Source organism: Centroberyx affinis, unplaced genomic scaffold (assembly GCF_046629955.1).
Source record: "Centroberyx affinis isolate AG114_WGS23_722 - 3 ecotype Tasmania unplaced genomic scaffold, CSIRO-AGI_Caff_v1 ptg003856l_1, whole genome shotgun sequence".
Lineage (NCBI taxonomy): Eukaryota > Metazoa > Chordata > Actinopteri > Beryciformes > Berycidae > Centroberyx > Centroberyx affinis.
The window spans coordinates 175,717-203,244 of NW_027281703.1; the positions used below are offsets into that span (position 1 = coordinate 175,717).

The 27,528-nt window shown below is 39.5% G+C and overlaps 1 protein-coding gene across 1 annotated transcript; it reads left to right on the top strand.

The window, feature by feature from the left end:
* LOC139662646 (actin-binding LIM protein 1-like) lies at nt 1–27,248 on the top strand. Its single transcript, XM_071541355.1, has 21 exons — nt 1–250; nt 8,233–8,376; nt 10,612–10,795; nt 10,905–11,014; nt 13,105–13,231; nt 13,440–13,533; nt 14,117–14,204; nt 14,531–14,589; nt 15,659–15,736; nt 16,477–16,665; nt 17,240–17,275; nt 17,510–17,642; nt 21,056–21,103; nt 21,719–21,808; nt 21,995–22,105; nt 22,686–22,750; nt 23,743–23,803; nt 23,906–23,913; nt 24,465–24,539; nt 25,896–25,976; nt 26,312–27,248. Exons 1-21 carry the CDS (start codon nt 1–3, stop codon nt 26,423–26,425), a joined length of 2,145 nt encoding a protein of 714 aa, XP_071397456.1. The 3' UTR covers nt 26,426–27,248.
* Nucleotides 27,249–27,528: the final 280 nt, after the last annotated feature.

The following is a 27,528-nucleotide window of genomic DNA, read 5'->3' on the forward strand; positions in this document are numbered from 1 at the left end:
ATGCCCAACCTTCTTAACCTCAGCAGCCTCGGCAGGATCTGTGGCTCCAGTCGCGGCGATGAGATGGTAGTTCTGGACCGAGTCAAGCGCAAGAACTCTGTCAGGCGCATGTCGATTATTGAGGATGGTGAACTTGCGGAGGTTCTCTACCTTATTCCTAAACAATCCATGATGGAGCAGCTTCCTTTCCTCAACCCCAACGACTACATCCTGTGTGAAAAGATGGTGGGCATACCAGCTGAGATGGCAGGTAATGAACAGCTCACTTCCTGAAAGAGTTTCTATGGGTGACATTTTTTAGATGAGGTAGCACCACTGGTCAAGTTGTTACATCAACGACTCTTATTCCTTTCATGAGCTACAATCTATGGCCATAACTGTGACAAATATGTTGGTTGAAGTCAAATATGACAAAAAGCTGTTAATGCTCAACAGTGGTGATTCAGAATTGATTAAAAATGTTTTGGTGAATATGTTGAATATTAGCAAACTGATGCTACTAAAAAAATATGTGACAACATTGTCAAATCTGTGACTGTCTAACTGAGGAGACTTTTTCTTACATTTCATGATAGAGCAGACCCTCAAAATCTTGTATCTTGCATTTAAATCAGAATAAATGAGGGAGTTCAGGTTTGTTGAATGTTGCTGTGCTGTGATAACTGATCTTTGACTTTAATCTAAAATTCTCTCATTTAGTTGAGATGAATACTTTGCAAGATATTGTATAGCACAGTATATTTACTTGACAGTCTGCAGGAAATAACATAAATGATCTTAAAGGTTCACTTCAAAAGCGCTCTACTAGTCGACTGGTTTGGCCACTTACTGGCTACAATACTTATGTTTTCTAAGTTAAACGAAGATAAGCAAATGTTATTTGTTGGTAATTATTGGTGAGTGTTTCTTGAGCCATTAATGTCTGGAAGAGAAACGAAAGTTGAAGAAAAATGCAATGTGGACCACCAACCACCATCCACAGAAGATAACCCATCTTAAATTAACAATCTATTATATAATCTATATTATACATCAAGATGTATGTGCAAGACCACAGATGTTTATATTATTCCATAAATGGTTCCTTTGACCAAAACTGTTGAATGGATTTGCAGGTCGACAACAGCTGAGACTCAACAAAAAGCTTATAAAGCTTATGATTCCAGTGTAACAGTATGACTTTGTGCCATTATATACTGCTCATTTGAACAGTTTCATATTTAGTCACTCATTTCTCTGCCAGCTTACCTTATGAATGGAAAGTAACATCCTACACACTGTCAGTGCCATTGCCTGGGGCTAAAAATGGAGTTAATGTCTTCTGCTCTAACATTCGTTCATGTTTTAAACTGAAGTGGATTTATTACCCTATCACCCTCACCATTCACACACGTTTCCTGGTGAAGTTATAAATATACAACTGTCTTTTTATAGATTATGTCCACAAAACTATAGACTCTATAGAGACTCACTGAGACCAAAAAACAAAACACTTCATCCTGAGACAAAAGAGCTTCTATCGCATTGAGGTTACTTTTACATTCAACTTGTTTGTTGTAAACAACCACAATGATGCATCAGTCACATAAAACTCAACATTGAACAGATCTGTGGTTAATCCTGGTAGATCTGTGGCTCAAATAGAAACATTTTCATTCCAGCAGGGCAGGTTAGCTTATAAGACAAGTTCCCAGAGATCAAATGACAGCTAGTTTTATAGCCTTCTTGTGTGCTTTCTGTGCGCCACCTCATGTGTGCCAGTCTTTCATCATAGTGTGGCAAGTTATGCAGATGTACTTTATACCCTAAATGTAGAATTCAGAGTCTGAAATGATGTAAAATAGAGGGAAATTTGAAAAAGGAAAAAAGAAAATAATAGTGTCCTTAGGTGCCAGCACTCCCACTGCTTCTTGTTGTATTCCACATACACATACATGTAGGCTCATGGGTGAGGGGGAAAGGAGAGCAAAGCAGCAGTTAACACCCTACTCTCTCACTGTCTGTCTTGAAAACACACACACACACACACACACACACACACACACACACACACACAGACACACACACTGCTTCTTGCTCACATGCTGCTCCCTGTCGTTCGGACCACCCCCTTTTTCCTCTGACTATAGCAGTCTAGTCCTTCCTCTCCTCACTCTGATCCACTGCAGTGAGAGCCGTCCCACACAGACAGGCAGAAGCCAATGGTCATGAAAGAGAAAGGTAGATATTCTCGGGAGCATGTGTGTGCGTGTGTGTGCGTGTGTGTGTGTGTGTGTGTGTGTGTGTGTGTGTGTGTGTGTGTAATAGAGAGAGACAGAGCGAGAGAGCATGCACATGTATACATGTTTGTGTTTGTATTTATGTCTGTATTTTTGTTTTTATTTGTAACCAAATTATGGGCAGTGGTAAAGTGGGCTAATGAAATATATGCAGAGTCTAGCATCTGCGTATGTGTTTGTGCTCACACACATGCTTGTTGAAATGCATACTTGTGTTTGCCTTGAAATACTGTACATGTATTAGTAGGAAACTGGATGAATAGAATAAACTAGGAGCTGAACCATATGTCAGTTCATATGTCAGAGGTCTCAGTTGGAAACATGTGGAGCTGTGTCTGTAGGAATATCTGCCCTGGTTTGTGTATGTGTCTTAAGTGTGTATCAGTGTGTGTGTGTGTGTGTGAGTGTGTAACGATTCTTGCACTGACTGGAAACACTCACAGCTTCATCCATGGTTCTTATTTTGTCTGATTGCTGAAAACCAATGTGACACCAGTAATGTTATGTTAACTTTAGTATAGCAAACGAATTTGTAAATTTGTTTTTATTGATTTCAGTGAGTGTGTGTGTGTGTGTGTGTGTGTGTGTGCGCGTGTGTGTTTGTGTATGGAAAGTAAGACTCAAATCTTCTATCCAATCCTAGCCAATCTTCTTGGCTGCTTTATTGAATTGATCAGAAAAGTGGAGTCTTTTTCAAAGACTTGTGTACTGTAAAAGAGTCTGCTATGCAATCAGAATTATCTCAGTAGCAGACCTTGCTCACTGTTCCTGTAGAGTGAGATATAAAGTTATACCTGCTGTGTGAAAGGAAATGTTTGCAAGAGATGTAAAGACTGTCCTTGCTATGATATGGCTGCATGAATGCATTAACATACACATGCATCCTGAAAACACAATTCACATTATTTTATGATATACCTATTATATTTTATTTATTTACATGAGCTATTCCCAAACTACTCCCAAAGCTAGAAACTAGAGAGCCAAGATAAAGACTGTAGTTTCCAAGTGGGGAAGAGTGCAAGCACAGCTGTCACAGCTAATCAGAGCATCATGGTTGGTGAAGACCAGCATGTGAATTTAGCAATACTACTGAATTGGGCAGTCTGTTGGTATTAAAGACCCTAAAGCAGTAAGTATTCTATTTTTGCAATATTTCCCAATGAAAACAGAAGACAGATGGATATTTTATTATGGCTGAAATGTCACTTCTGCAGTGAATCTTTAGTCAAAGTGAAATTAGTGAAATAAGTTCCTTTCACTTGCATAGCAATTATGTGGGTAGCGGGTAGGCAGGAGTAAGTGACATCACCCAGTGGGAAAAAATGACTCTCACTTATTTCACTTAACTAGTGGTCAGTGAGATACGTGCCTCGACTTGGTGTCAAGCCAGTTCAACAAAGACTTTAATCTCTGATGTCCTCAAGAAACTTGGAGCTGCTCTGTTGACAGTGAATAGAAGACTGACTGCTGATTCACAGAGTGTTTGAACTCTTACACCACTCTTACATCTTACAATCCTCTGACACTGAGCTTTATTTTGTAGTGGTTAAGCCAATTCTGAATCAAATATGTTCGCCCACCCTCGTCACCCTAGTCACCTTGTCTAAGTTCAAAATCAGTCTGGCATCCATTATTGATGGAAAAGCTCCAGAGGAATAGAAAATTCTATTTGGGACAGAAGTACCTGTGCAGGGTCATTTGTGGGGCATGAAATAGTCTCTGCCATACTCAGTGAAGGTATAGGAACTGACTTGGATCATTGGAAAGACATCTGGGCGTTCCCACAGTGTGGATACATGATAACTTCCCTGGCAGTGAAGCTATACATTTTACCAAAATTCTTGGTACCTAAGATCAATGGAAGCTGGTGAAAGCTATACACCCTCATTCCTTTTCCTCTTCATCAAAAACTTTGCCATGGCAGTAAGGAAGCTTAGGTGTTACTAAAGATCTTTAGTTACATCGAATTACATTAATGACAATGACAGAGCGCATCCACATAAGGATATTTAAAGAAACACAAAAACGTTGATTATGCTTATACTTGCAGTTTATGGAAAATACATATACAGTATGACATAACAGACTTGTAGCCCATATAACACCTACTAACATTTGAACATTTGCTAGGCAGCTCACTAACATTAGAACTAATGTTGGCATAAGAGCTCCCGTTCCTGACCTCCTGAGGTGGGTAGCATATAACTGAGGCAACAAATTGTGTCAAAAATTTTAGAAGAGAAGAAGAAAATGAGCACTTCCAACTGTCAAACAGCTTAACTGGCGCCTAAAGAAATAGGAGCACAAATGACTATTTATCTGTCTCGAAATTAAACGTCTCAGCAGCTAGTTGGGCAGAAATGTGTTTAGGCGGGGAAATTAATCTATGGGGTTGAAGCCTGTCTAAAATGTTGTGCTGATGTTAACAGGCACCTGAACAGAGAGGAGGAGTTACGTATTACCTGTTTGGAATAGACTTTAGCTCTTGTGTAACACGGCCAATAGAACTAGCAATGGATTGCCTGTGACAGCCAGGAGATGTCTTTACGCTGAATTGTTCCTGTGAGGAAGCCTAAAAGCCAACCCCTCGACACTTTTTCTGCCAAACCATGGGATTAAACTCTTGTTCAAGAGATCAGATTCATCTGAGTTACTTTTAGGAGCAGCGCAGTCTCAGAAGCCTCCAAAGATATATTCATCACACAAATGCCATTTGGTGGATGCTTTTATCCAAAGCCTAACAGTACCACGAGCACGTACATGTTTAGCATGGATGATAACCATTTTACATGCATAGTCACTTGTAGTCATTTTATATTTCCTACTGTATCATTGGAGAGACACTAAAGGGGAGTTCCACTGAATTTTTTATAGGTTTTTTTCAAAGTAGACATTTTCCTATTTCCCAAGATTTTTATGTTGTCTCGTAAATTTTGTGTTATAAGTTCTCATGGGAAATGTTATCCTGTGACCTCATTGTATTGTATGAAATGGTTTATTTATTTACAGCGTTATATTGAGAATGCCTAAATTAAGTATCTAAAATATATACTTACATACTTCATTACATTTTTACTTATATATGTGATGTTAGATGCAAGTAAATACTTACATCTACATTCATTATTCTAGATGCTTATTATAGGTTTCCCCTCACCCCCACCACACACACACACACACACACACACACAGATGGAGATTTTCCTAGCTGGAGATGGTTGCACCCCTGTGATTAGCTGTCCCTCTCAGGTTTCTCTGCATTTGCTGTCTTTCTAAATCTACCTTTTGCTAATACTTAACACCATACTGTTCTGGGAGAGATCAAGGAGTACACAGTGTTGTGGCTGGTAGAGATTTGGACTCTTCGAATCTTTCCATCTGACAGCACACATCGTACAGTTTTACCATTCACACAACACAAGATCATGATCATGGTCACCAAAGAAGTCCCTGCCATTTTATTTTTAATTTATATTTTGACCTGAGTTTCTTCTTTTCTATAAATTTGACAATTAGCTAACTTGCGCTCTGAAAAACTGTGGTTTTCTCTTACTATGACCAAAAATGCTTGATTCTATTTTGCTTTTATTAAAGGTTGCAATACAATTTCCAATGTTTTTAGTGTTAATTTAGACTGTCAACTGCAAGGCTGTTTGTAAATTACAAACCTTTGTATCATTTCACATCACAAATTCAGTTTCCTGGTGTCTAAAACCCTCTGAAGATGTCTTTATTCTGAGCTCAGTGATCATCTGTTGAGATTCTACATATTGATCAATTATTGTTTGGTAATCTGAGAAGTGTGTTTTGGCCTTAAGATCCAAGGATTTATATCAGACTGTCTTACCAACAGGATGGTCTAGTGTGTGTGCATTGCAGAGTTTGATCAGGCCACAGTGAGTTTTTTATCGCGTAAACACCACACATACACTGGCTTGGCTTGTGTCTCCAAAGCTGTGTGGTCGGCTGCAGTGAACTTTATCTTAACATTTAGGAACGCAAGGCCTCTTAATCTAGTTTGTTGCTATATGCTTGTTACCATGGTTACAAATCTCTCCAGTGGAGGGGCAGACGAGGGGCCACATACCAATGATGCTTGACTCAATTTTCTTAGTTTTCGCAAGGCTGCATTGGGTATTAAGAACGGTAATAAGCTTCAAGATCGGAAAACATTTCAACTTCCCTTTTAGGTGTGTGGAAATTGTCCTGCTCGGGTTAAATAATTTCAGGCACAAATTATCCATTTTAGAGCAGCTGGGATAATTTGAGGATGACACGATTCCTGTTACATACCTTTGAGCTGAATTTGGGATTCACTCCTGCAAGCCTTGTGTAAGCAAAGCCACAGCAGATAATAACCTTAGGTAACCTGTATTTGGACATAGAAGAGAGAGGAGAGGAACACAGGAAAGAGAGCGGGAGAGAGACAGGTGGGGGGGGGGGGGGGGGGGCAGAGCAGGCACTTATGAAAAGCCAACAGTGTATGAGAAAAGAAAGGATTTAAGTCATGTGTGTTTGTGTATTTGTATTTGAGGACAGGAGGGAGACAGAGTGCTCTCAACGTGTCACATTCTTTCCTCTCCTCTGCTAATCACATTCAGGACCTTTCAAGTGAGCTACGATTAGATTGTAAAGGCATCCGCTGCTTGCCATACAAACATGAAAGAGATAGAGGGAGAGGGAATGAGGTCGATAGGAAAGGGTAGGCTATAGTTTTCTTCTCCCAAACCAAATGCTATGACACAAGGTCCAGGTTTAGCACACAAGGGCCACCAGTTCTGCTGCTCCGACAAAACACAAAGTATAATATTTCTAGTGATCGTGTTGTCAGAATGAATTTCAATTCTCAGCAGAAAAATCATGGCTGGTTCATTAGCTCTTGCCTGTGTTTGTGAGGTGGCATTTGTATTTCATTGTTGATTGATTTGGGAAGTACATGTGTTTGTGTGAGTGTGTGTTTCTGTGCCAAAACAGAGCGGGTTTGCATATTAAGTTCAGTTATGTAAGCACTGAAAGGACAATACTGAGAGATAATTGTAATGAGCTGCTCAGGCAGAAAATGGATGAGACATAGACCTACTGTATGGAAGAGAGAGAGGGGGGGGGGGGGGGGGGGCAGAGAGAGAGAGAGAGAGAGAGAGAGACAGAGGGAGAGAGAGAGAGAGAGAGAGAGAGAGAGACAGAGAGAGAGAGAGAGCATTGAGAGCACTGAGTAAAACGAATCCTGACAAGCTCTGCTCTGCGTGTGAGGAGCTTGTTAATGTTCTTTACTGTGCATGTGTGACAGCCATGGCCTCCGCTGTGCTGTGCTGTATTTTGCCTTGCCAAAACACACCGTCTTTACTTACATGTATTTATTTTGTCCTGTTTCACTCTAGTCACTGTTGAAAGTGTGACAGGGTATAGACAAATGCGGTTTCTGTGCAACCAATCATTCATTTTGTTGTTAAACACATTTTCACAAAGAGGGTTTTATATAATTTGTTTCATATCTACTTTATTCTTGCTGTATTTGCCTGTTATATTCTTCTGTAACCTGTTTTGGATTCATGTCTCGCATTTCTATTGTGTCTTGTTTGCTTTTCGTGTTTCTAAAGCACTAATACTCTAAACTCTAATTTCACAGTACATTTACACTGTGGCTGATCGAAATGACGGAAGATTGTGCTACTGAGTGTTTTCCAGCCACATGAATTGGAAAATGTACACATTCAGCAGCTTTGCCTTGGATTTATTCCCTCCATTGTAAATGTGCATACAGAACATTTACCGGTTGAGAACGACATTTATCTCTATGAGTTCAGATCAAGCTCATTGGCCTTTTTTTTAGGCACAGCAAAACCAGAAAGTTGTATTACATTCTACAGACAACAGATTGTAATGGATAGGTTAGGACTCAACTGTTTTTCATTACTCTTTGTATACTCAATGAGTCCTCCCTCTCCTGTAGTGGTTCATGCTCAGGATGCCCGTTACTCCTGTCCTCCAGCAGGGAAGATGGTCATCCAGTGCTTCAGATGTGGGGAGCCGTGCAAGGGAGAGGTGCTGCGAGTCCAGAGCAAGCACTTCCATATAAAGTGCTTTACCTGCAAGGGTGAGTAGTGTTGATATGTGTAAGTGCAGGGACACATGCAGCAGTGGAGAGACCTCAATCACACCTCAATCACATTAGACACCTGAGAAATATAAGTAGCAATCTGCCAATGAACAGGAATTCAATACATGCACTGCAGGTAAGTCTTGGTGGTTGTCATGGAGACATGTAGTGAGTGAATCACTTTTGAGAAAGGACAGCTCTGTCACATTAATATCATTAGAAGCCTGACAATGAACAGTCTGGTTCATTGTCAGTGCCCAGTAGGATTGGAGTACTGGGATTGGTTTTCATTTTTCATTAGGATTATACAAATTTGCTCAAGGTGCACAGCAAATATTCCAGTGTTAATAAGTGTTGATTGAATTTATATAAACATGGCCAGTGTTGATTTTGACACTTACAGGGTTAAATGAACACTGATAGTTTTACATGCTGTACAGTATTCTTTAGAAAAATGTTTTGAACATAAAAAGTTAACAATCTACAGGGACACTATAATCTCACAGGTCACGTTTGAAACTTCAGGTAGCAGAAAAGTGTCTAGTTGTTCAGTATGTTAGCTTTAAATTTAGCAGACTTGTCAAACAATGTCAGACTGAGAATACCTTCTAATTCAATTTACTGCCCCTAACCACAAAATATTCTACAGCTATAATGGGATGTAGTGAGATTGGGTTGTCAGACAGTCTTCTACCAGTGTTACTGTGCTTCTTCAACAAGCTTTGTCCTTGCTAATCTGCACTGACAGGCCTCTCATATTGTTGCCCTTTCATTGCATAGCGATGGTGTTTACAGCACAGAGAAAACAAAGAAGCATTTTCAGAGCGGAGAAGCTTGCAATCATTTCACAATGGGAAGATCTGAGGGACCGAAAGGGATTGTCTGCCTCGCTGATTCAGTTTGAGTGTTTCACTTTGAATTGAAAATGAATGGCCATGAATGGCACGTTAAATGAAGAGATCTGTCTCCTCAAATGTATTGACTTTTTTGACAATATTAAATTGTATGAATTGCTTTCATATGCCCATAGGGTGACTGTTTTAGTTTAGGAAATATTTATCAAGTCAAACCTAACTTCATGACTCAGATCAGATGTTAGTCCCCATGAAATGAACTCCCATTACTTTTACTTCCTGGAAAACACAGTATCTTTCATGGTGACCTCATGCTGCACCAGTAGGCATAAATATTAATTTCTATTACCAATAAAACCATCAGATTTGTGAACAATCCCCAACAAATAAAACTGCCTTTCTCTCTAAGACTGATATTCCATTGGTTTACACTTTTGAATGATTCCTCACTACATTATGTCCCATCCCAACACCCTGTTTCAACAACAAATGCATCAAATCCAGGAAGTAAAGTTGCCGTTTCATGGGGTCTTTAATAATAATAACAATAACAACAATGGTAATAATGTTACTATTATCTATCCATCCATCTATCCATCCATCCATCCATCCATCCCTCCATTGTTTTTATAAATCACAGCTAACCAGCTAAGGCAGCCCTCACTCTCATGCATTCATTACCATGTTATCAGTCAAGCAAGAATTGATCAAGTACTTGACAGTGAGGGACTTTGTATTGTTTGTATTTCATTTTCGTGACATTATTAATCAATAGGGCTAGACAAATGTAGAAACAAGTTTGAGGCTGCTTTATTCAGACTTAATAAAAGCAATGCTTCAAATAAAAATAGTGCACACTGTGAGTCACTCGCGATAGGATAGGAATAGAACAGCCTAAATCCGGCCTTGGCATCTCAGTACATTCTATTGTGGCAGGACTGTGGCATGTTTAGAGGGACAGTGCCGGAAACGAGGGAGTATCAGATGACTCTGAACAAGCTGAGAGATAGTGCTGCTGGCCTGTCAGGACCCTGTCACTGCTCTGATCAGGCTGTGGTCAGGCTCTGAGCCCACGCTTTGTGAACACACACATACATGCACACTGACAAGCACACACTCAAATGTGCACACGTACACTAACAAACACACACACACACACACACAGAAACACTGCCTGAAACTTAAGGTTAGACAGCCAAGTAATTTAGAGAAATGTGTAGTCACAGCTGAATCCTAAAAGAGATACAGGACAGTGTTGTTTGTTTTGTTATTCATTTATGCTGTTACCAAACTGTCATCTCTTTCTGTTTTCTCCTGTATGTGTGTGTGTGTGTGTGTGTGTGTGTGTGTGTGCGTGTGTGTGCGTGCGTGCGTGCAGTGTGTGGCTGTGACTTGGCTCAGGGAGGGTTCTTCATGAAGAGTGGAGACTACCTCTGCCCTCTGGACTTCCAGAGGCTGCATGGCACACGCTGCAACAACTGTGGGGAATTTGTGGAGGGAGAAGTGGTCACGGCCCTGGGGAAGGCCTACCACCCGGCCTGCTTTGTGTGCACCTTTTGCAAGTAAGAGTAAAAACACACAGGACACATACCTATACATGTTGGTGTCTGTGCATTCCCATGTGGTCTGTCTAGATGTAAACTATCCTCTCCCTCTTTCTCTGTTTTTCAGACGACCCTTTCCTGCTGGAGATCGCGTCACCTTCAGTGGAAAAGATTGCCTCTGCCAGCGCTGCATCCAACCCATGTTTCCCACTCCTAAGGACATCAGCTACTCCAATAGTGAGTATATACTTTTTTTAATCTAGGCAACTCCTGGACTATTTTCACCTGTATCTGTAGCTATGCTCACTGTCCATAAGCAATGTCCCTACCTGCTTCAAATCATCTACAATCATTCCCTTTCCCAAGAAGGACAAGGTTTCCAGCCTCACTGACCTCAGGCCAAAGGCACGGTCCTCAGTCACAACAAAGATCCCCTCTTTGACACCCTGCAGGTTTTTACAGGGTGAAACAGACAGTGAATGAACTTGGGTTTATACCGGCCACTTATGGCTCCTGTGCCAGGGGCCTGTTTGTTGAGTTTATCCCCGAATTCAAGAACGATTCAAGACCTGCGCCACAGCAAACTGTTCTATCTCAATACTGCCCCACTATCTGTCAGCCCTCTTGCTGGGAGCACACATGCATCACAGGGACGTGAACTCTTCACCCTCCTTTGTAGGAGACAGCACCCTGGTGGGCCTAATCGGCAACAAAGATTAAATCATGTACAGACTGAGGGAGCCTGCCTTGCATCATGGTGTGATGCTGAAGCTGAGCGCTCTCAAAGCTGTTAAGATAAGAACTGACTTCAGAAGGAGCCCATCTGTTCATCTGCCCCTTGAGATCAATGGCTGAATTGCGAAACCGGGTGAGTCATTCAAGTTCCTGGGGACCACTGACACCAACACACTCCAATGAGATGAGAGCATATTGTGCGTAAACAAGAAGGCCCACAGACGATGCTCTTCCTGCAGCAAGGGAGGAATCTCAATGTATCAAATTCAATCCAGGTCCATCTTTATGATCAATGAGTGAAACCGTCCTCACATCTTTGATTACAGTTGGGTGGAATTCTGCTTCCTCCTGTTCTGAGGAAAAGCTCCGGCATGTTTTCCACACTGTTTCCACGCTGGTCATTTACCATCAGGATCCCTTTTTACTTGGCCCGCCTAAGTAAATGGCCCTAATAGGGTTTTCTTGGGAGTTTTTCCTTGTATGCGTCGAGCGTCTGAGGCCGGTGGTGCCTGGTTAAGCTATGTAGAATAGGTAGACTTGCTTGTCTTGTGCTTTGTTCTGTTTCCTTGTGTTTGTCTTACATCATTCTGTTCTACGATTGATTGTTGATCAGTTAGATCTAATTAGGCTTGTTCTCTGTAAAGTCCTTTGAGACATTCTTGTGATAAAAAGCTATATAAATAAGTGAACTTGAACTTGGTACAGTGGTCTACTTCCCCACTTTCTTTTCACAACACTGTGAGTCTACATTACCTTGTAAATCCGGTCATCCTCCTTTCAGTGATGTCACCCGGGATCATGCCGGGTTAATGACTTAGCACTTTGGGTTAAAGACTTGGCACTCCACTCTCCACCTCAGCTCGACCTCATGCACCTCACCATGATATTACTGCAGGGATTATTAGAGGTTTCAGACTCACAAAACCCATGGCACATAAGGATCTATCTCTAGGAATGTACATCACTTAGAAGGAAGGTACTTGCTGTATTTAAGAGCAACAAAAACATTTTGTTGGCTTTACACTGTGATTTTGATGTCTTTGCATGTAACCATACAAAAGGAAGAAAGGCAGTAGCTCTGAATAACGTACAGGAGTGTGCCACATATAATTTACCAGATTTGTGTGTTTCATTGGACATTAGACAGTGGTTGTTTAAAGGTGTACAATATACCCCCCATCCCTCTAAAAATCCTTAAACCACACACCATGGTCCATGGTTCTCGTGCATCCATGTACATACAGAAACAAAGGCGCACATTCCTGTGGAACTCAATAGGCTCTTTGTAGCCTTTTCTCAGTGAAAATGTACAATCTGAAAAAAGGAATGTTTATGCCCTTTACATTGTGTTTTGTTTATCTCTGGGTAATTAGCAGAACTAGATCAAGTAGAATTAATAACACCAGACTTGCAAATGAATGTTGATGCATTCCTTTTATCGCTTTAATTGTTTTATTGTTTGGTTTTTATTTATTCCACTATTTAAGAGGTCTGTGTTTCAACCCCAGTGTTTGCACCCTCACTGTGTTTACAAAGCTAAGCGTGTGTGTGTGTGTGTGTGTGTGTGTGTGTGTGTGTGTGTGTGTTTTCAGACTGTAATGGCTGTGGTAGAGACATCAAGAATGGCCAGGCCCTGTTAGCCTTGGGTGGCCAGTGGCACCTGGGCTGCTTCAAGTGCAAAGCATGCAGCAAAGTGCTGAGTGGAGAATACATCAGCAAGTAAATACAAATCACACCCTCTCTTATTCCTTAGTGTCTTCTTACCTCCCATACATTTTACACTAATGGATGCCAAGATATCTGAAAGGCAGTGAAATTCATTTTCAAAGTTTTGCCAATGAAAAATTATTGGAATTAGCAAATATGTTACTATATATTACAACTAATACATACATTGTTTCTTACTTGTCGGTGTATTACCTTTCAGGGATGGTGTTCCCTACTGCGAGAGAGACTACCAGATCCAGTTTGGGGTACAATGTGAGGCATGCCAGAGGTTCATAACTGGGAAAGTCCTAGAGGTAAGAAATGTTTACTCTTTTGTTAATAAAGAGTCCTGCTCCTAAATGCTGTGTATCCACTATCCAGGTGTCAATTACACACACACACGAATACACACACACACACACACACACACGTCAAAAGCTCTTTATGAATAAGCATGACTTGATTTGAACAATACGTAAACCATGCAAAAATATGAATTTTTGTCAACATTTTTCTATGAGAGGAAACTCGCTGCTACATTTCCACAGTAACAATAGCAAAAGGACTGCAGTACGCTCTCATCTGGGTGAAATCATGCATTTCACAAGCATTGCATCAGATTGCAGCGGGACACATCTTCGATTCTACAGTCACCCAATCTCTCTCTGTCGTATTGTGGGGATGGTGGGGCAGGAGTGTTTGTCCATGATTTGAATAACCCATTTCCACCCCAGGCCTCCTCATTACATCTCAAATTATTTACATATGTGGTTGTCAGTGACTTCTCAAAGATGACCTTTCATGGACTGCGCATGTGCACTCCTCAAACTGTAATGTGATTTCTGAATATGCACATGCTCAGCTGATGCTTTTCCCTTTTTTTAACATCTTCCACAGGCAGGGGACAAACACTATCACCCAAGTTGTGCAAGATGCAGCCGCTGCGACCACATGTTCACAGAAGGAGAAGAAATGTACCTGCAAGGTCAGTTTGAAGAGTGTGATATGTAGCAAAACGGTGCTGCCTGAGACCTTGTAAGCCTAATTATCTCCCTTGAACAGAGGGTTTTATTCTGGCTGACTCATAGCTTTTTGGTTTATCGTGTGGAGGACTTTGGAAGTCTTTTACAAGGATGCCCAATGTGGGACAGTTCATTACATGAGGTAAGTTTACAGAGGGCTGAGTGAATGTGGGCAGATTGTGAAGCCCAAAGCCTAAAGTGCTGAAGAGCTTTTTTGACAAGGGCAAGGCGCTTAGTGATGTGAACTCTCCCCTCAAAGCATGGTGTCTAACAGTCTCTCTCTCCACAGGATCTACAGTGTGGCACCCAGACTGTAGAAACAGCAGCAGAGCTGAGGACAGATACAGGGTAAGCTTCCTCAGACTTACCCCCGTTTACATCTTTGTGCATTTAGACATTCTCAACTTCACATTTCTATGTGTGAAACACAATTAAATATGTATTAGAGGCAGCACTATGGAGCACACATATTTCTATCATGGCAATACCAAGTTGACATCATATCATTCAGGCAACTTCCCAAAGTAAGTTGTGTACATCTAGCTCTGTGTGTAATTTGTTATCCTAAATGATAAATGCTATTAGCCATACAATGTAATTTCTTTGTACAATTCTCTTCCTTCCCAGATTTCCCCGGCCATCAGACCCAAAACACCCTGTCTTGATTTCTATTTCCCCCATGTGAACTAAAGGTTAATATTGTGAGCAGGCCTGAGGTTTGCGCTTATTGAGTTCCTAGAGTGAGCAGGCTGTATTCTCACCGCTTGAGCTAACTGCACTCGCTTGCCTCACATGAAAGCACGATGAACAATTGGAGTTCTCTTTCTATCAAATCAGTTGACATTTCACAGTGGAAACACCTTCTCAAGGGTCATACACTGTTGGAATGGAGTTTATAGTGTAAAGTAAGAAGTAGTAGTTAGACGACTTGGTTTAGATGGAAGAAGAACAAGCAGAAGGATAGCATAAGTATGAGGAAGAAGAGAAGTGCATTGCTTTGCAAGCAAACTAACTAAGAACCCTTCCAATAATGCTCAGTGTGTAACTGGTATAGCTGGCTTCTAACAAAGGCAATTCCCAACAGGCTGGCTGATTAGCAAATCAAATCAAATTCAAGGAGGAGAAAAGAAAAACAAAGGCACAGACTTCTCCATAGCAAGAGAAATAGAAGCAACTCGGCACTCCTCAGTGAAGAAAATGGTCCTGTATGTACATTGCTGGCTTGTGATCGCCTTTACCCACGTGGGACACAGAATGAGATTGATCAAGATGTGAGGACCAAGTTGGAGTGTAGTGAAAGTAGGAGAGAAAAACAATGGGAGTTGACTGTCTGCCAACCCCAGAGCTGAAGCAGAAACAGCTATTTCTCATGAACCATCCTTTAAGTCAAATTATTAACATAACTATTTTCTCTTAGCCCACTAGATCCTCATCCGAGAGCATCTGTTCCAGACCGGGCTCAAGCACTCCAGGCTCCCCCGGTCACTCTATCTGTGTGAGTACTGTCTGCAACACCTGCTCAGCATCTTCCGTGGTGCACAATTCATCGTGGGTTGATTTGCTTTTCATTTATCCTTTATTCATACAGGAGAGTCCCATCGAAACAGTGTGTCTCTTTCAAGATATTCCCGTTTGATAATAAATGAAGAAATACGTTTAGATTAATATACAAAAAACATTTAAAGAAAACCCAATTAAAATCCAGTACATTTCTCCGTAAACATATATTTCAGTATTACCTTGACTGATTGGAACTAGGTATGCTAGTTTTATCTTGCTTAATCAATTTGAATATATTTACAATTCAGATTGAATTAGATGATGAAGGCAACCCAACCAGTGTCCTTTTGTCCTCAACCCAGCCTCCTATGATTCATGATATTCCTTGGTTTTACCCCCACCAACACGCCTCTTGAACTGTGAGCCAAAAAACCAATTTGCCTTAATCCACTTCAAAGCCTGAGAAATACTTTACATGGAGGCAATTTGCAGGAACTGTCAGAAACACAACTAATTGGATTTATTTGGTTTGCTTTTTCAAAAAATGTCCACTTTTCATGCTTAAGTTCAACCAATGTGGTGTTGTGGGAATAAAGTTTAATTCTTCCCTGGAGTGATGTAATAACCGACCTCTGACCCTTCACCTGCCCTAACCCATATTCTCTACTCCATTTGTCCTTCCATCCTGTGTATCCTTCTCTACACCCCAACCCTCTTTCCCTGCCCTGATCCCAGGCAAAAGTAGACAATGAGATCATTGATTACCGAGACTTAGCAGCTATTCCCAGAGTCAAGGCTATATATGATATAGAGCATCCTGATATGATATCCTATGGGTCTCTGAACAACTCTACATTGGACAACAAAGGAAACAGACAGGACAGGCAAAGGCCTGCAGAGGTAACTTCCCTTGGAGCTCCAGTTGTCTCCAGTGACATATGTGTGTGCGTGTGATTGTTTTGCTGTTTTCTTTTTCTTGGCTTGACTTACTAGTCCCTTATTTCATTTTCTTGTTTGCACAGCATTTCTATTTCAAAATAATTTAAATATTCAATGATAAGGGTTTTTTTTTATTAAAATAAATTGCATTCAGAAAACTCCAACTCAAATGGCCGACAGTACAGGATGTCCTGTTCTACTGTCTACATTTACATTTTTCATTTTTAAGAACTGAGCTGATGCTCCTGCAACTTTTAATATTGCTGCTGTCATGTGAAAACTTTGTAACTCCAATTTTGGTGATTTTCATGTTTTAACTTCAGCTGAAAGATTAGATGGTTCCTCTATTCTACAAGCATGTGGCTTATGAAACCTTTTCAAAACCCACTAGATAAACTCAAAACGTCATGGTGGTCAAGCTAAGATCAAGTCTGTTTAGTTCCTGAAAAGTTGATGTTTTGGAGATACAAGGTTTTCACCCCACAGCAATGATATGCTCAGTTTCTTTCCAGTTAACATGGCTGTATGGTACAATATTTTTTCTGTCTTTTTGTTATAGTTACCAGGGACCTTATCTCTTACTACAACTACTGAGGTAAGTATGTTAGTTAACTAATATTTATGCTTCTGGGATTTGAATTCATTTTACTCAGTTAAGGTGAAACATAAACATTTACAGGATAATTATATAAATGAAATAGGTATTATGCACAACTATCAGGTCCCCGTTAATATAAAAGATATTTAATAGCCTAATAATAGAACTATCACAATTCGTTTCTAACTCTTGTATATTTTACACTGGCTCATGTGTCTCTCTTCTTTTAAGGGGTGTTATGATATGGAAAAGTTCACGATACCAAGATCTGCAAGCCATGGAGCTTTTGGATTTCGTGCGTTGTACAATCGCCACAGCTACACTCCCACCGTGTCACGATCACCTCAACACTTCCATCGGCCAGGTGAGAAGAGCTCACAACAGTAAAATGTTCCTGTGTGGTGTATCTTCAAAGAATTTCAAAGGCGAGGACACTGATGCCCCCCTCTGCTCACATTTTCTCAATTTCCCCACCTTTCCTCATCTCTTCCTCTCCCGATTCTCTTACTCTTTCTCCACCTCCACCTCCTATTTTGCCACTTCTTCCTTGGAATGACTGGCAGGCTTGATGCTCTGTCCCTCTTTTTTCCCTGGCAACAATGACACCTGCCCCACTTCCCCTTTATGTCACCACTTTCTCCCTCACACCAAAGGTAAGCCCCCCTGCTCCTTCCCCACCCTGTTCTGCATCTCTTCTCCTGACCCCTACTACTTCAATTCCATCTCACTTTTTTTTTTTAGCTTCCTATCGAACACTCATCTTTAATTGCACAAATGAAAATACTTAAAGAGGCAAAAGCATTGCCATAAAAAGTGCTAAGATATCAACTGACACACTACAGGATAGAGGTTATTATCACCATGAGGACGCAGTCATGAATATACTTATGGCAATTCTTTGTGGGATATGAAAATAAATTACTGTAATTGAGTGATTTTCATCAAAACATTAAGGGTGTGAATAGTAATTAGTGTCAGCCTTGGAAATCAGAATAAAATGACTATTATTAATTTGATCTTCAGTATGAACATACTGTGTTCCACCTTTTCTCTAACAACATACTGGCAGAGGTCCAGTGTCAGTGGGTGATCGCTCTTTGTCCTCCCAATGCTCTCCCTTGGGGAAAACACAGGTATTGCGGAGCAGGCCTCCATCATCCTTTCCCTAACTCCCATGGTCTTGTGATGGAAATTCTGGTAATAAAGGCGAATTTGAACAACTCTTGGTTATTCTTTATTGAGCTTTTCTGCGCAGGGAAGGATCAGTTACAGAGCATACAAGAACTCATGCAGACTGATACAGACAAAGGATGAAGTTCCCTTTAAATAGCATATTCTGTTGTCTGTTCTGTCTGAACAATAGCAGAAGTCTGAGTATGATAGCAGAAGTTTCCCTTTTGGCTAGGGTCATGTCCCGGTCACAGAGATAGGTTTGATAAGCCAAAATCAACTTAGGAAAGTACCTATCAAAATTATAAGCACATGATATAATTTTCCATTACAGTCTCAAAAGTGACATCTGAACACTGGACGGCACCAAGAGCACCCTTTGGTGGGATATTATGGAATAATTAGGCCAATCTCCCTCTTGCTTGGGACCTGCTGGGCAAAACAAGAGACATCTTGACGTCTGTTTGTCCTAAATCCTGTTCTTATGCAAATTCCTGTCTCCCTCATCTACTGTCCCACCTGTTATTTCTTCCCTTCTGGTTTGTTGTTATATTTTACAATTTAGGCATCTAGTTTACGTTCTTGCCTAGAAAAAATTACAATGACTGCAACAGCAGAATAAGCTTACATCTCTAGATCACTGCCATTACAAACAACTAATAGTAGAAAGTGCAAGGGTCAGAGCCCAGAGTATATTGCAGTGGAGGATGTAGTGCAGTGCAGCAAGTAGTGGAGCATGATATGGGAGAGGGAGATGTGATTCTTGAGCAGGACTTGTTTTTGTTTAGAGGCGCTGAGCCACCTAGTGGACGAAGTTCCCCTGACTCCCAGCAGGTTACCCCAACTCCCTCTCTGAACCCTGAACATTTACACATCCCAGGAAGGAGACAGAGCAGCAGCCTGCGCCCTATACAGGATATACAATATTCAATATGTACCATTGTGTGTCCCACTGCCTCCTTCAGAGGTTCCACTGCTCTCCTGTCCTGTTTTGTGTATTTTACTTTAACTTTTCTTCTTATTTTTTGGTGTTCTTTCCTCTCACCCAAGGGTCTCAAAATGCTTTCACTGAAAGTGGAAAAACTTTGAATGAGCTCTTAGAATCCACATAAAAGTAGTTATTTATAAACCTTGAGTTTGATTTTTGTGAAAAAAAAGATCTCTGTGCTCTATGCCTCATCCCAGCTTCACACATTTCTGTGCAGCAGTGCCTATTTATAACAGGCATGAAAGAGCTATGAGGCACCTAAATATAGGTATTGTGATTTTTTTAAAGCCTGTTTTTTATTTGTGGATAAACTCACATAATAATCACTCACATGTACTGACAATCCTGAGGCACTTGATTTATATATAGAAGTTGGTGTGCAACATTATTCAGTCATTGCCTTTTTTTTTTTATAAATCCTAAGCTAAAATTGCAGATGAAATCTAAGCACATATATGAGACCCTGCAATTGCATGCAATCTCAAACTCTATTAACTCATATCTGCTGTGTTCTCTTCACTGTCATCCATCCGTTGAATGATCATCATGCTATACTTAAAGCACAGAACACACACTGTCTGCCTCTCACAATAACAAGGGCTTGCAATTTAAGAGGAATACCACACAACTGAGGGGTTCATGTATGATTTGCCTGTAAGACAGTCCAATCAATACTTGAGAACAATATCACTCTGACAAAGCAAGAAACCAGAAAACAAGAACTTGAATTTGTGTTGTCAGATGGAAAATCAGCTGCTAGAGTGGGAAGTGGGAAAGATGTTAAAGGTGACTCTGTCAGCAAAATCAGCCTCCCATTTATTGCCTATTGAGCAGATGCAGATGCCCTAGTTTTCTGGATTTTGGCTTTGTTAGAGTCTGTGTTCATACATATCGTCTGGACTGAATAGGATGACTGAAATGGAGTGTGCGGAGTGTTATGTTTTGTGGAAATGCCCCGATATGAATATGCACTTTGACTGGTTTCTGCAAATGTTATTTCTCTCTTCCCTTCCCTTCATCTTTTGTATTTTCCACTTCTTCTGCCCTTTCTGTTTTCCTTTCTATATTTTTAATTTATACTTTCTTGCCTCTCCCCTCTCCTCTTTTTTATGCCTCCTCGTTATCTCCCCCCTTTTTAAATCTGGTCAGATGGTGAGGGAACTGCCTTTCAGAATTCATTAACTTTGTGTTTTATTGTTTTTTGTTTTTGGATATGACAATATGTTGTTCCATGTACATCATGGCAGCATCTTTTTTCATGGTCTGGTCTGTATTCTGTGATAACACTGCAATACAAATGTAGCCATCTTAGAAGTCCCACTTAAAACTGCATTCTTGCTGAACCACTACTGCACTTTTTGCTGAATTTTCAGGAGTAATTGTTTGAAAAGTTTTGCCCTCTTTACCACCCCAAACAAGAATAAGAAATGGTCTGGTAGCTAGTTGGTTGAGAGACACTAGAGTTGTGATTTGCAATATAATAGTTTGCTTCTATTGTATATGAATTATCAGCAGTGCTAATGCAGGAGAGATGCAGGATAAATGCATGAAGTGGGACTTCCACAATGGCTACCAACTGTATGGTCAACGCTGACCCTGCATTTATTTTTTATCTACAGACCAAGGCTTCAACATGTATAGAAAGCCTCCAATATACAAACAGCATGGTATGCCTTTTTATCTTTCAAGTAAACTTTTAATACTTTATACAAATACTAAAGAAATATGTTTAAAGTAACTGATTGTTGTCCCAGCTGTACTGTTATAATGTATGTGTCTGTGTGTCTTTGTGCGTTCTCACATCATTGATTTATTCTCATTGTCTGACCTGCATCCTGCTGCTCTATTTATGTAATTTCACACTGTGAACATGGGTTTGACTTGAGTGAATGCACTCAATGCATGTTTTTATGTCCTGCCATCATGGTGCTACATGGTATGTGGGACATGATGTCATCATGGTGACGTCTGTCTATCTGCCTGTCTGTCTGTGTGTAGACACATTCTTGTGAACACTATAACTCATAGACATAGAAATATTTGGTAATTAATGCATTCATTAGCTTAATTAATGACTACATTAGCATAACTGGTTATGTTTAATATGATGGTGATTATGGCAGGACATTATACAGCTCAAGTTCCTCTTGACGTTTGTTGCAGATCCATGTCATTCTTTGCAATATTACTGAATCATACATACTCAATTTTGATGCAGAACATTACAAAAATCAAACTTTGTATGAAATTGTGCTTTGCTGGCTGCTGTTTGTTAGCATCAGAAGGGAGAACTCAATCACCAGATGAAGATGCGGATTATCTGAAATGTCAGCAAATGCAAGAGGAACATCTCAGTAAGGTGAGACAGTCACATTGATGTGATGTAGTGCCACAACAATGTAACCAGGGAAATTACTGGCACATATACTTTTACACTATGAATGATTATAAACACCCTATTCCATAAACCTAATCATGAAACTAGTATTACATAACCTGATTATATGGTAATTCAATCCCACTCAATCACTTTTTTCTCATTTTTATATTTCTGTACATTTTTTTGTTAAACATCCAGTCTGGTCTGAAGAAAGACGTTAACAGAGAACGGTACGCTTGCAGTGTGTCTGGCCAGCGCTCAAACATCCCATACTCCGTCTCCATAACTGGTAATAATTCTATCAATTACTTAAGATTCAGAGGGGGTCTGGCCTGAAATGTAGAACCAGCTGTTTGGTGTTAGCTGAGTGGTAAAAGTCACCTGAGACCTTTGACAACAGAGGCTGTCATTAACATGACCTTCTTAAGCTCTGATGTAATGGAGGGTAAGATGATTCCTACCCTCCATTACCCTGTAGTCTTACATGCCAATATTTTAAAATTGTGACAAACTGCAAGCAACAAAGGATTATGTTGAGGCAGTGATGGTTTAAGGCTGTATCCAAAAATGACTTGTAATGACTTATCGCTTGGTTGCATCTGGTGCATTACAATTGTAAAATATTACAGTTTCTTAAAGTGATGAATTATTTGTCACATTTCATTAGAAAAGCAATCCAAAACATAGAAAAACATAGAAATGATAAGATAGTACTTCTTGCAAGTTTTATTGCATAATATTATAATACCAGCCTGCTTAATACATGCATGGTTACCATAGATCCAATGAGAGTAAACCCTTTCAAGTCTTCATTTTTAGCCTGACTGTAGTTAGAGTCCTAATCTACCTGCTGTTTAACTCTCTCACAGATCCAAATTCCTCCACATCCAAAACATGCTCTTTGCCTGGGTATGGTCGCAATGGCCCCAATCCGGTAAGAAAATCATTTTTACTTAATTTATACTTAATTAGCTCTTTATGAATTTGAACTTTTGAAAATGTATTACAATTTAAATTGCCTGGATGAGTTTAGTCTAGTACATGTCATGCCCACTTTTTCAAATTTCTTGGTGATTCAGGGTCTGGCATTACTTTCCTCTTAGTGGTTTCACAATCCTGCTGGTGATCAGAGAACTACACTAGTCATTATTAAAAGTATGGGTTGGCAAAACCTATGCAAATACAGCATAACTTCAAATTCTTCAATGGCAACGATTGGCAAATACATTTTTGAAAATGCCCCCTTTTTTGTAAATAAGTTAATAATGAAAGAGAGCACATGGATGAGTGTAACAATTTGCAGTTAGACCTAATTTCAGAACAAAATATCATCAACATGTAGAAACGTTTTAATTTCTGACAATTGTTTAGGATAATGCTTCATTTGCAACAGTGGTAGAATCACTGCAATACAATTTTTAAATATTATGCACTCATCCTGAATTTAAATTTAGCCTTGCTTCGCTAATCACAATTGAATGACACCAAAACAGAGGGCATTGTTCAGTCTGACTCTACTCAGGCTGGTCTTCATGCTCCTGAAATCTCTGTTTTGGAGGACTTTACTTTTGAATATTTGCCAAGCACAATAATCCACCAGGATTATTTTCATCAAGCATTCACCCCCCACAGTATTTGCACCTCCTGCAAACACTGTGACTATTTTTACTTTCAAAGGGACACAGGCAAGAACATAAAATGGCATTTCTCTGGCTTTTTACTGTGTAGCTTTAGGGTGACACTAAAGAACCTATGTTAGTCCAACCTACTTGAGTGGATTTATACTGAACAGAACTGACTTTCCCCCTGACAAGTAACTCAGGCCCTGAATTACACAGATTTTCAAGTGTCTGTGACTACAGGTTCAGTTACTGGTCCCAGGAAAACTAAATGCATCTATCTTTTAATATGTTTGCTCTCATAAAGCCACAATCAACTGAATTCTCACAGTACAACAGCTATGGGGACTTAAGTCATGGAGTCAGGGGTAAGTATGTTTTATTAGCCTACATATCGTTATTTGCTACAAATCTACCTCATTGTATAGTATTTTAAATATAAATGTGTTACCTCTTCCCTTGTCTTTCAGATTTTAAGGTATGTGAGAGGAACTTTAGGTTACGATCCTGAATGCCGGGTCATGCTGCCCTTCCCTGTTTGGTTTACTGCATTTTCAAGAGACTGACTTCCCCACTCATTGTCTGCACCAGCATGTTTCAAGATGAAGTCTACAGCCAACTCAGTCTCAATTCAATCCTTCACTGGACTAAGAGAAATCAGACATAATCGTCCTTTTTTGATTTACACTCAACGGCCCTCTCATTTATGTAATGCACCCATTACATAATTTACTGTATCAAAGAACAACTATCTGTTATAGTTGAGTCCTGGAAGTATAGTTAATTACTGCTCCTAAACAGTATTTAGACAGTAACAAACATGGATGTTTTTTTTATAAAAAGAAAAAACAAACATTCTTCATTTATAGCCACAATGCATGTTTCACCAAATATCAGACGCTAAACATGGATGTTTTTTGTTCACACGCTCTATAAATAATGCTTTGCTTGATCTGGGCATTTGGCTTGTAGCTTTGATTAATCCTGCCAAGATAATTTCCCATTACATGTGTTTGCTCCATTCTGTAGCTCATCCATGACGATCAACGTCCATTAGCACGAATGGACAGAGGAGTGTCTATGCCTAATTTGTTGGAACCAAAAGCAAGTATTATTTGTATGTTGTTGTTTATACCACCAGTTTTATATCAATTTCAACACTTTCCAATTCTCTGCAAGGTTGTGCACACCACAAAGGCATATAATGTTCTCCACATAAAAATATATATATGCATTGCACTTAAGATTAACAATAATATACAGCAGAGGCATATACAGTAGCTCAGTGTCCTAGATTCTAAGATGCTATCGAGTGCAAATTGCCACATAAAACGTCCAAATTAAAGTCCAAATAATTAGATTTTTTCTTTTTTTATAAATTGATGTATGTTATTCCTATCATAACAATGTACAATAAGATTTACATACCTTTGGTTTCATTTGGGCTAAATTATGATTATGTTTCTGGCAAATATTTGGTCAACATTTCAAATTATATTTTACTCTGAATTCATATTCATATCATTTAGACTGTTTCTTTTTTTTTTTTGACAACAGGGCTAATATACATTGAGAAAGTAGGATAGACTTATGAGCTTAGCATAGAAATTGTGATTCACTGTGTGATGGTATTGGAGTCCAGTTCCTGAGGTGTCAAAGAAAAAATAAATGATCACCTTCCCCTTACTATAATATGATAATATGCAACTGAACTGGAGTTTCTCCTGTCTAGTTTTCCCATTCACTTCCATAATAAAATCTATTCACTTCCATACTAAAGTAGCTACGACAAGAATAATGGCAGAAAAGTGTCTTTGCAGACTTTAGAGTAGAAGTCTTTCTACAGTCACATCTTGAAGACTTGAGTGCCTTCACCTGATCATAATTACATGCTGTACATTTTGTTCTGCGATTCACCTCAATTACAGACCTCCTGTCACCTTGATAGGATCACATTATCTTGAGTCTTGCCTGTGAAAATATATATATTTTTTTATCACATAGGCCAATAGTGGCAGGAGGTTGACAATATTTTTTTCTTTGGAACGATCGATCGGAGTATAATTGAATTTTCATATTTTGTATACAGTTTTTATATGCATTCAAGACCACAAATTACATATTTACAAGAAAATCACGGATTTGCCTTGCCAGGGGCTTTAAGTACTAGATTCCATTTGTGGGTAGTCATAAAAAACGAAGATAATATAACCTAGGCAAATTAGTTATTCTGACAATATTCATTTTATATCTTATTCAGAAGCTCAGTGTTAATTATGCAGTGGTTTTACAACAAATGCATACTTGCATGGTGCATGACTTTCCAACCCCAACTCTCATCTCATCAACTCATTGCATACAGTGTGCAAAATATCATGTTGTGTTTCTTTTCATTTTGAGAATATGCATTTGTAGTAATCGCCCTGCATGGCATACTCAACCACTCTCTCCTCTGTCAAGGTGTACCCATATGAAATGCTCAGTGTCACCAACAGAGGACGTGTCAAGCTTCCCAAGGATGTTGACAGAACAAGGCTTGAGGTAAAGTGAAAGACAGCAGATGAAATGCAGAAGTGGCTAGCCAATAAGGGGCGAGGGCGACACACTACCTAGATTTGCACTGGAGAAAAAGTTTTTCAAAACTCAATTACCATTAATATACCTTTAATTCTATTTTTTATTTTCTTCAAAATTATAATGCTAGAGAGTGTGTAAAATGTATTACTCCTATAATAAAAATGTTTAATTAAAAAGTTACTTGGTGTAGGCGGTTGCCACTTTCAGCTGCCACTGCTGAGATATTTGCCTTAATGTCAGTCTGTGCAGCTTTTTCCACACTAACTTTCTCTTTCACTCTCTCCTGCTTTCCTCTGCAGCGTCACTTGGCCCCGGGTTTGTTCTTTGATATCTTTGGCATGGAGATTCAGGAATTTGACAGACTTCCACTTTGGAAGCGCAATGACATGAAGAAGAAAGCTCAGCTCTTCTAGATGCCTACCAATGCATGCTTTAATTTATTACCCTCAGTTAATGTACATGTAAAGTTCTGATAAACCTTTGTTGTATGTATTTCTTTGCATTTGACACAGAAATAAGTAGCCTAAGTGGTTTGTCCTTTGCCTAAGCAAAGGACAAACCACCTTTTTACTAGGACACAATACTGTGCTTCCAAATAGTTTCTGTATTGTGATAAATCACGGTTAAATTCATAATGACTCTAAAGGGACATGAGAACTCAGTGTGCATCATCTTAGCTACGGTTTTGCTTCCTGTAATGGATATCCCTGTATTATAAGCTTTTCCTGCTGTTAGAGCACCCTGCTCCACATTTTGTTTGATTGTTAGTAGTCAGTATTATTATCAGTTATGTGGTAAGTGGTGCCTATAATTTCTAAACATGTCTTACAAATTAGTTGGAACACTTCATAAACCTGTAGCATGACAAAATGGTGAAACAGAGTGGTGTCTCAGACTAGAGCCCACAAAGCAACATAAGGGCTTTTCATAATGCAGATAAAATCCCACACCCCCACATTTAACATTTAAGTACATTTATTTTTCCTTCTTGCCTTCTGAAAATGAGAGAAATTAGGCCTGGCTGACATTATTGAATATAACTTTAGAGAAGGATAAGTGGCAATGAGAATCTCTTGTGTATCAAAGGTGTTTCGGTGGTTTAATAGTGACATCCATTGCTAAAATTGTGGTGAAAGCTGGTTAAAATTGGGCTGCCCTAATTAATAGCCATTGTAACACATTGTTTGCTTGGCCCCTTATTTTTATCACAGTTTGCATTTCTAAAAGTGTATTTTATATCGTCCTTTTCAATTAATAAATCGTATAATATCTCTTACCAATGCATGGTGGAGTGAGTGGATACATGAACTAAGAAAGTAGAGGAATTTCAGGAGGTTATGGAGTTGAACAGAATTGTCTGCAGTAAGTAGAAAGAAATATGTAAGCGGTTACTTCTGTAACAGAATTCAGATATGGGTTATTTGATGAGTCCTTGATTGCACTGTTGGATGCATTTCCCCTGTACTGTCACTGTTAATACTACCTGATATTTCCTTTCTGTTAATCAACTGATAAT

Excerpts from the sequence above, each read along its gene's own strand:
- LOC139662646 (XM_071541355.1), top strand. The coding sequence starts at position 1 with ATGCCCAACCTTCTTAACCTCAGCAGCCTCGGCAGGATCTGTGGCTCC. Across the intron at positions 10,796-10,904 it reads TTTGTGTGCACCTTTTGCAA|ACGACCCTTTCCTGCTGGAG; the intron begins GTAAGAGTAAAA and ends TCTGTTTTTCAG. Across the intron at positions 13,232-13,439 it reads AGTGGAGAATACATCAGCAA|GGATGGTGTTCCCTACTGCG; the intron begins GTAAATACAAAT and ends ATTACCTTTCAG.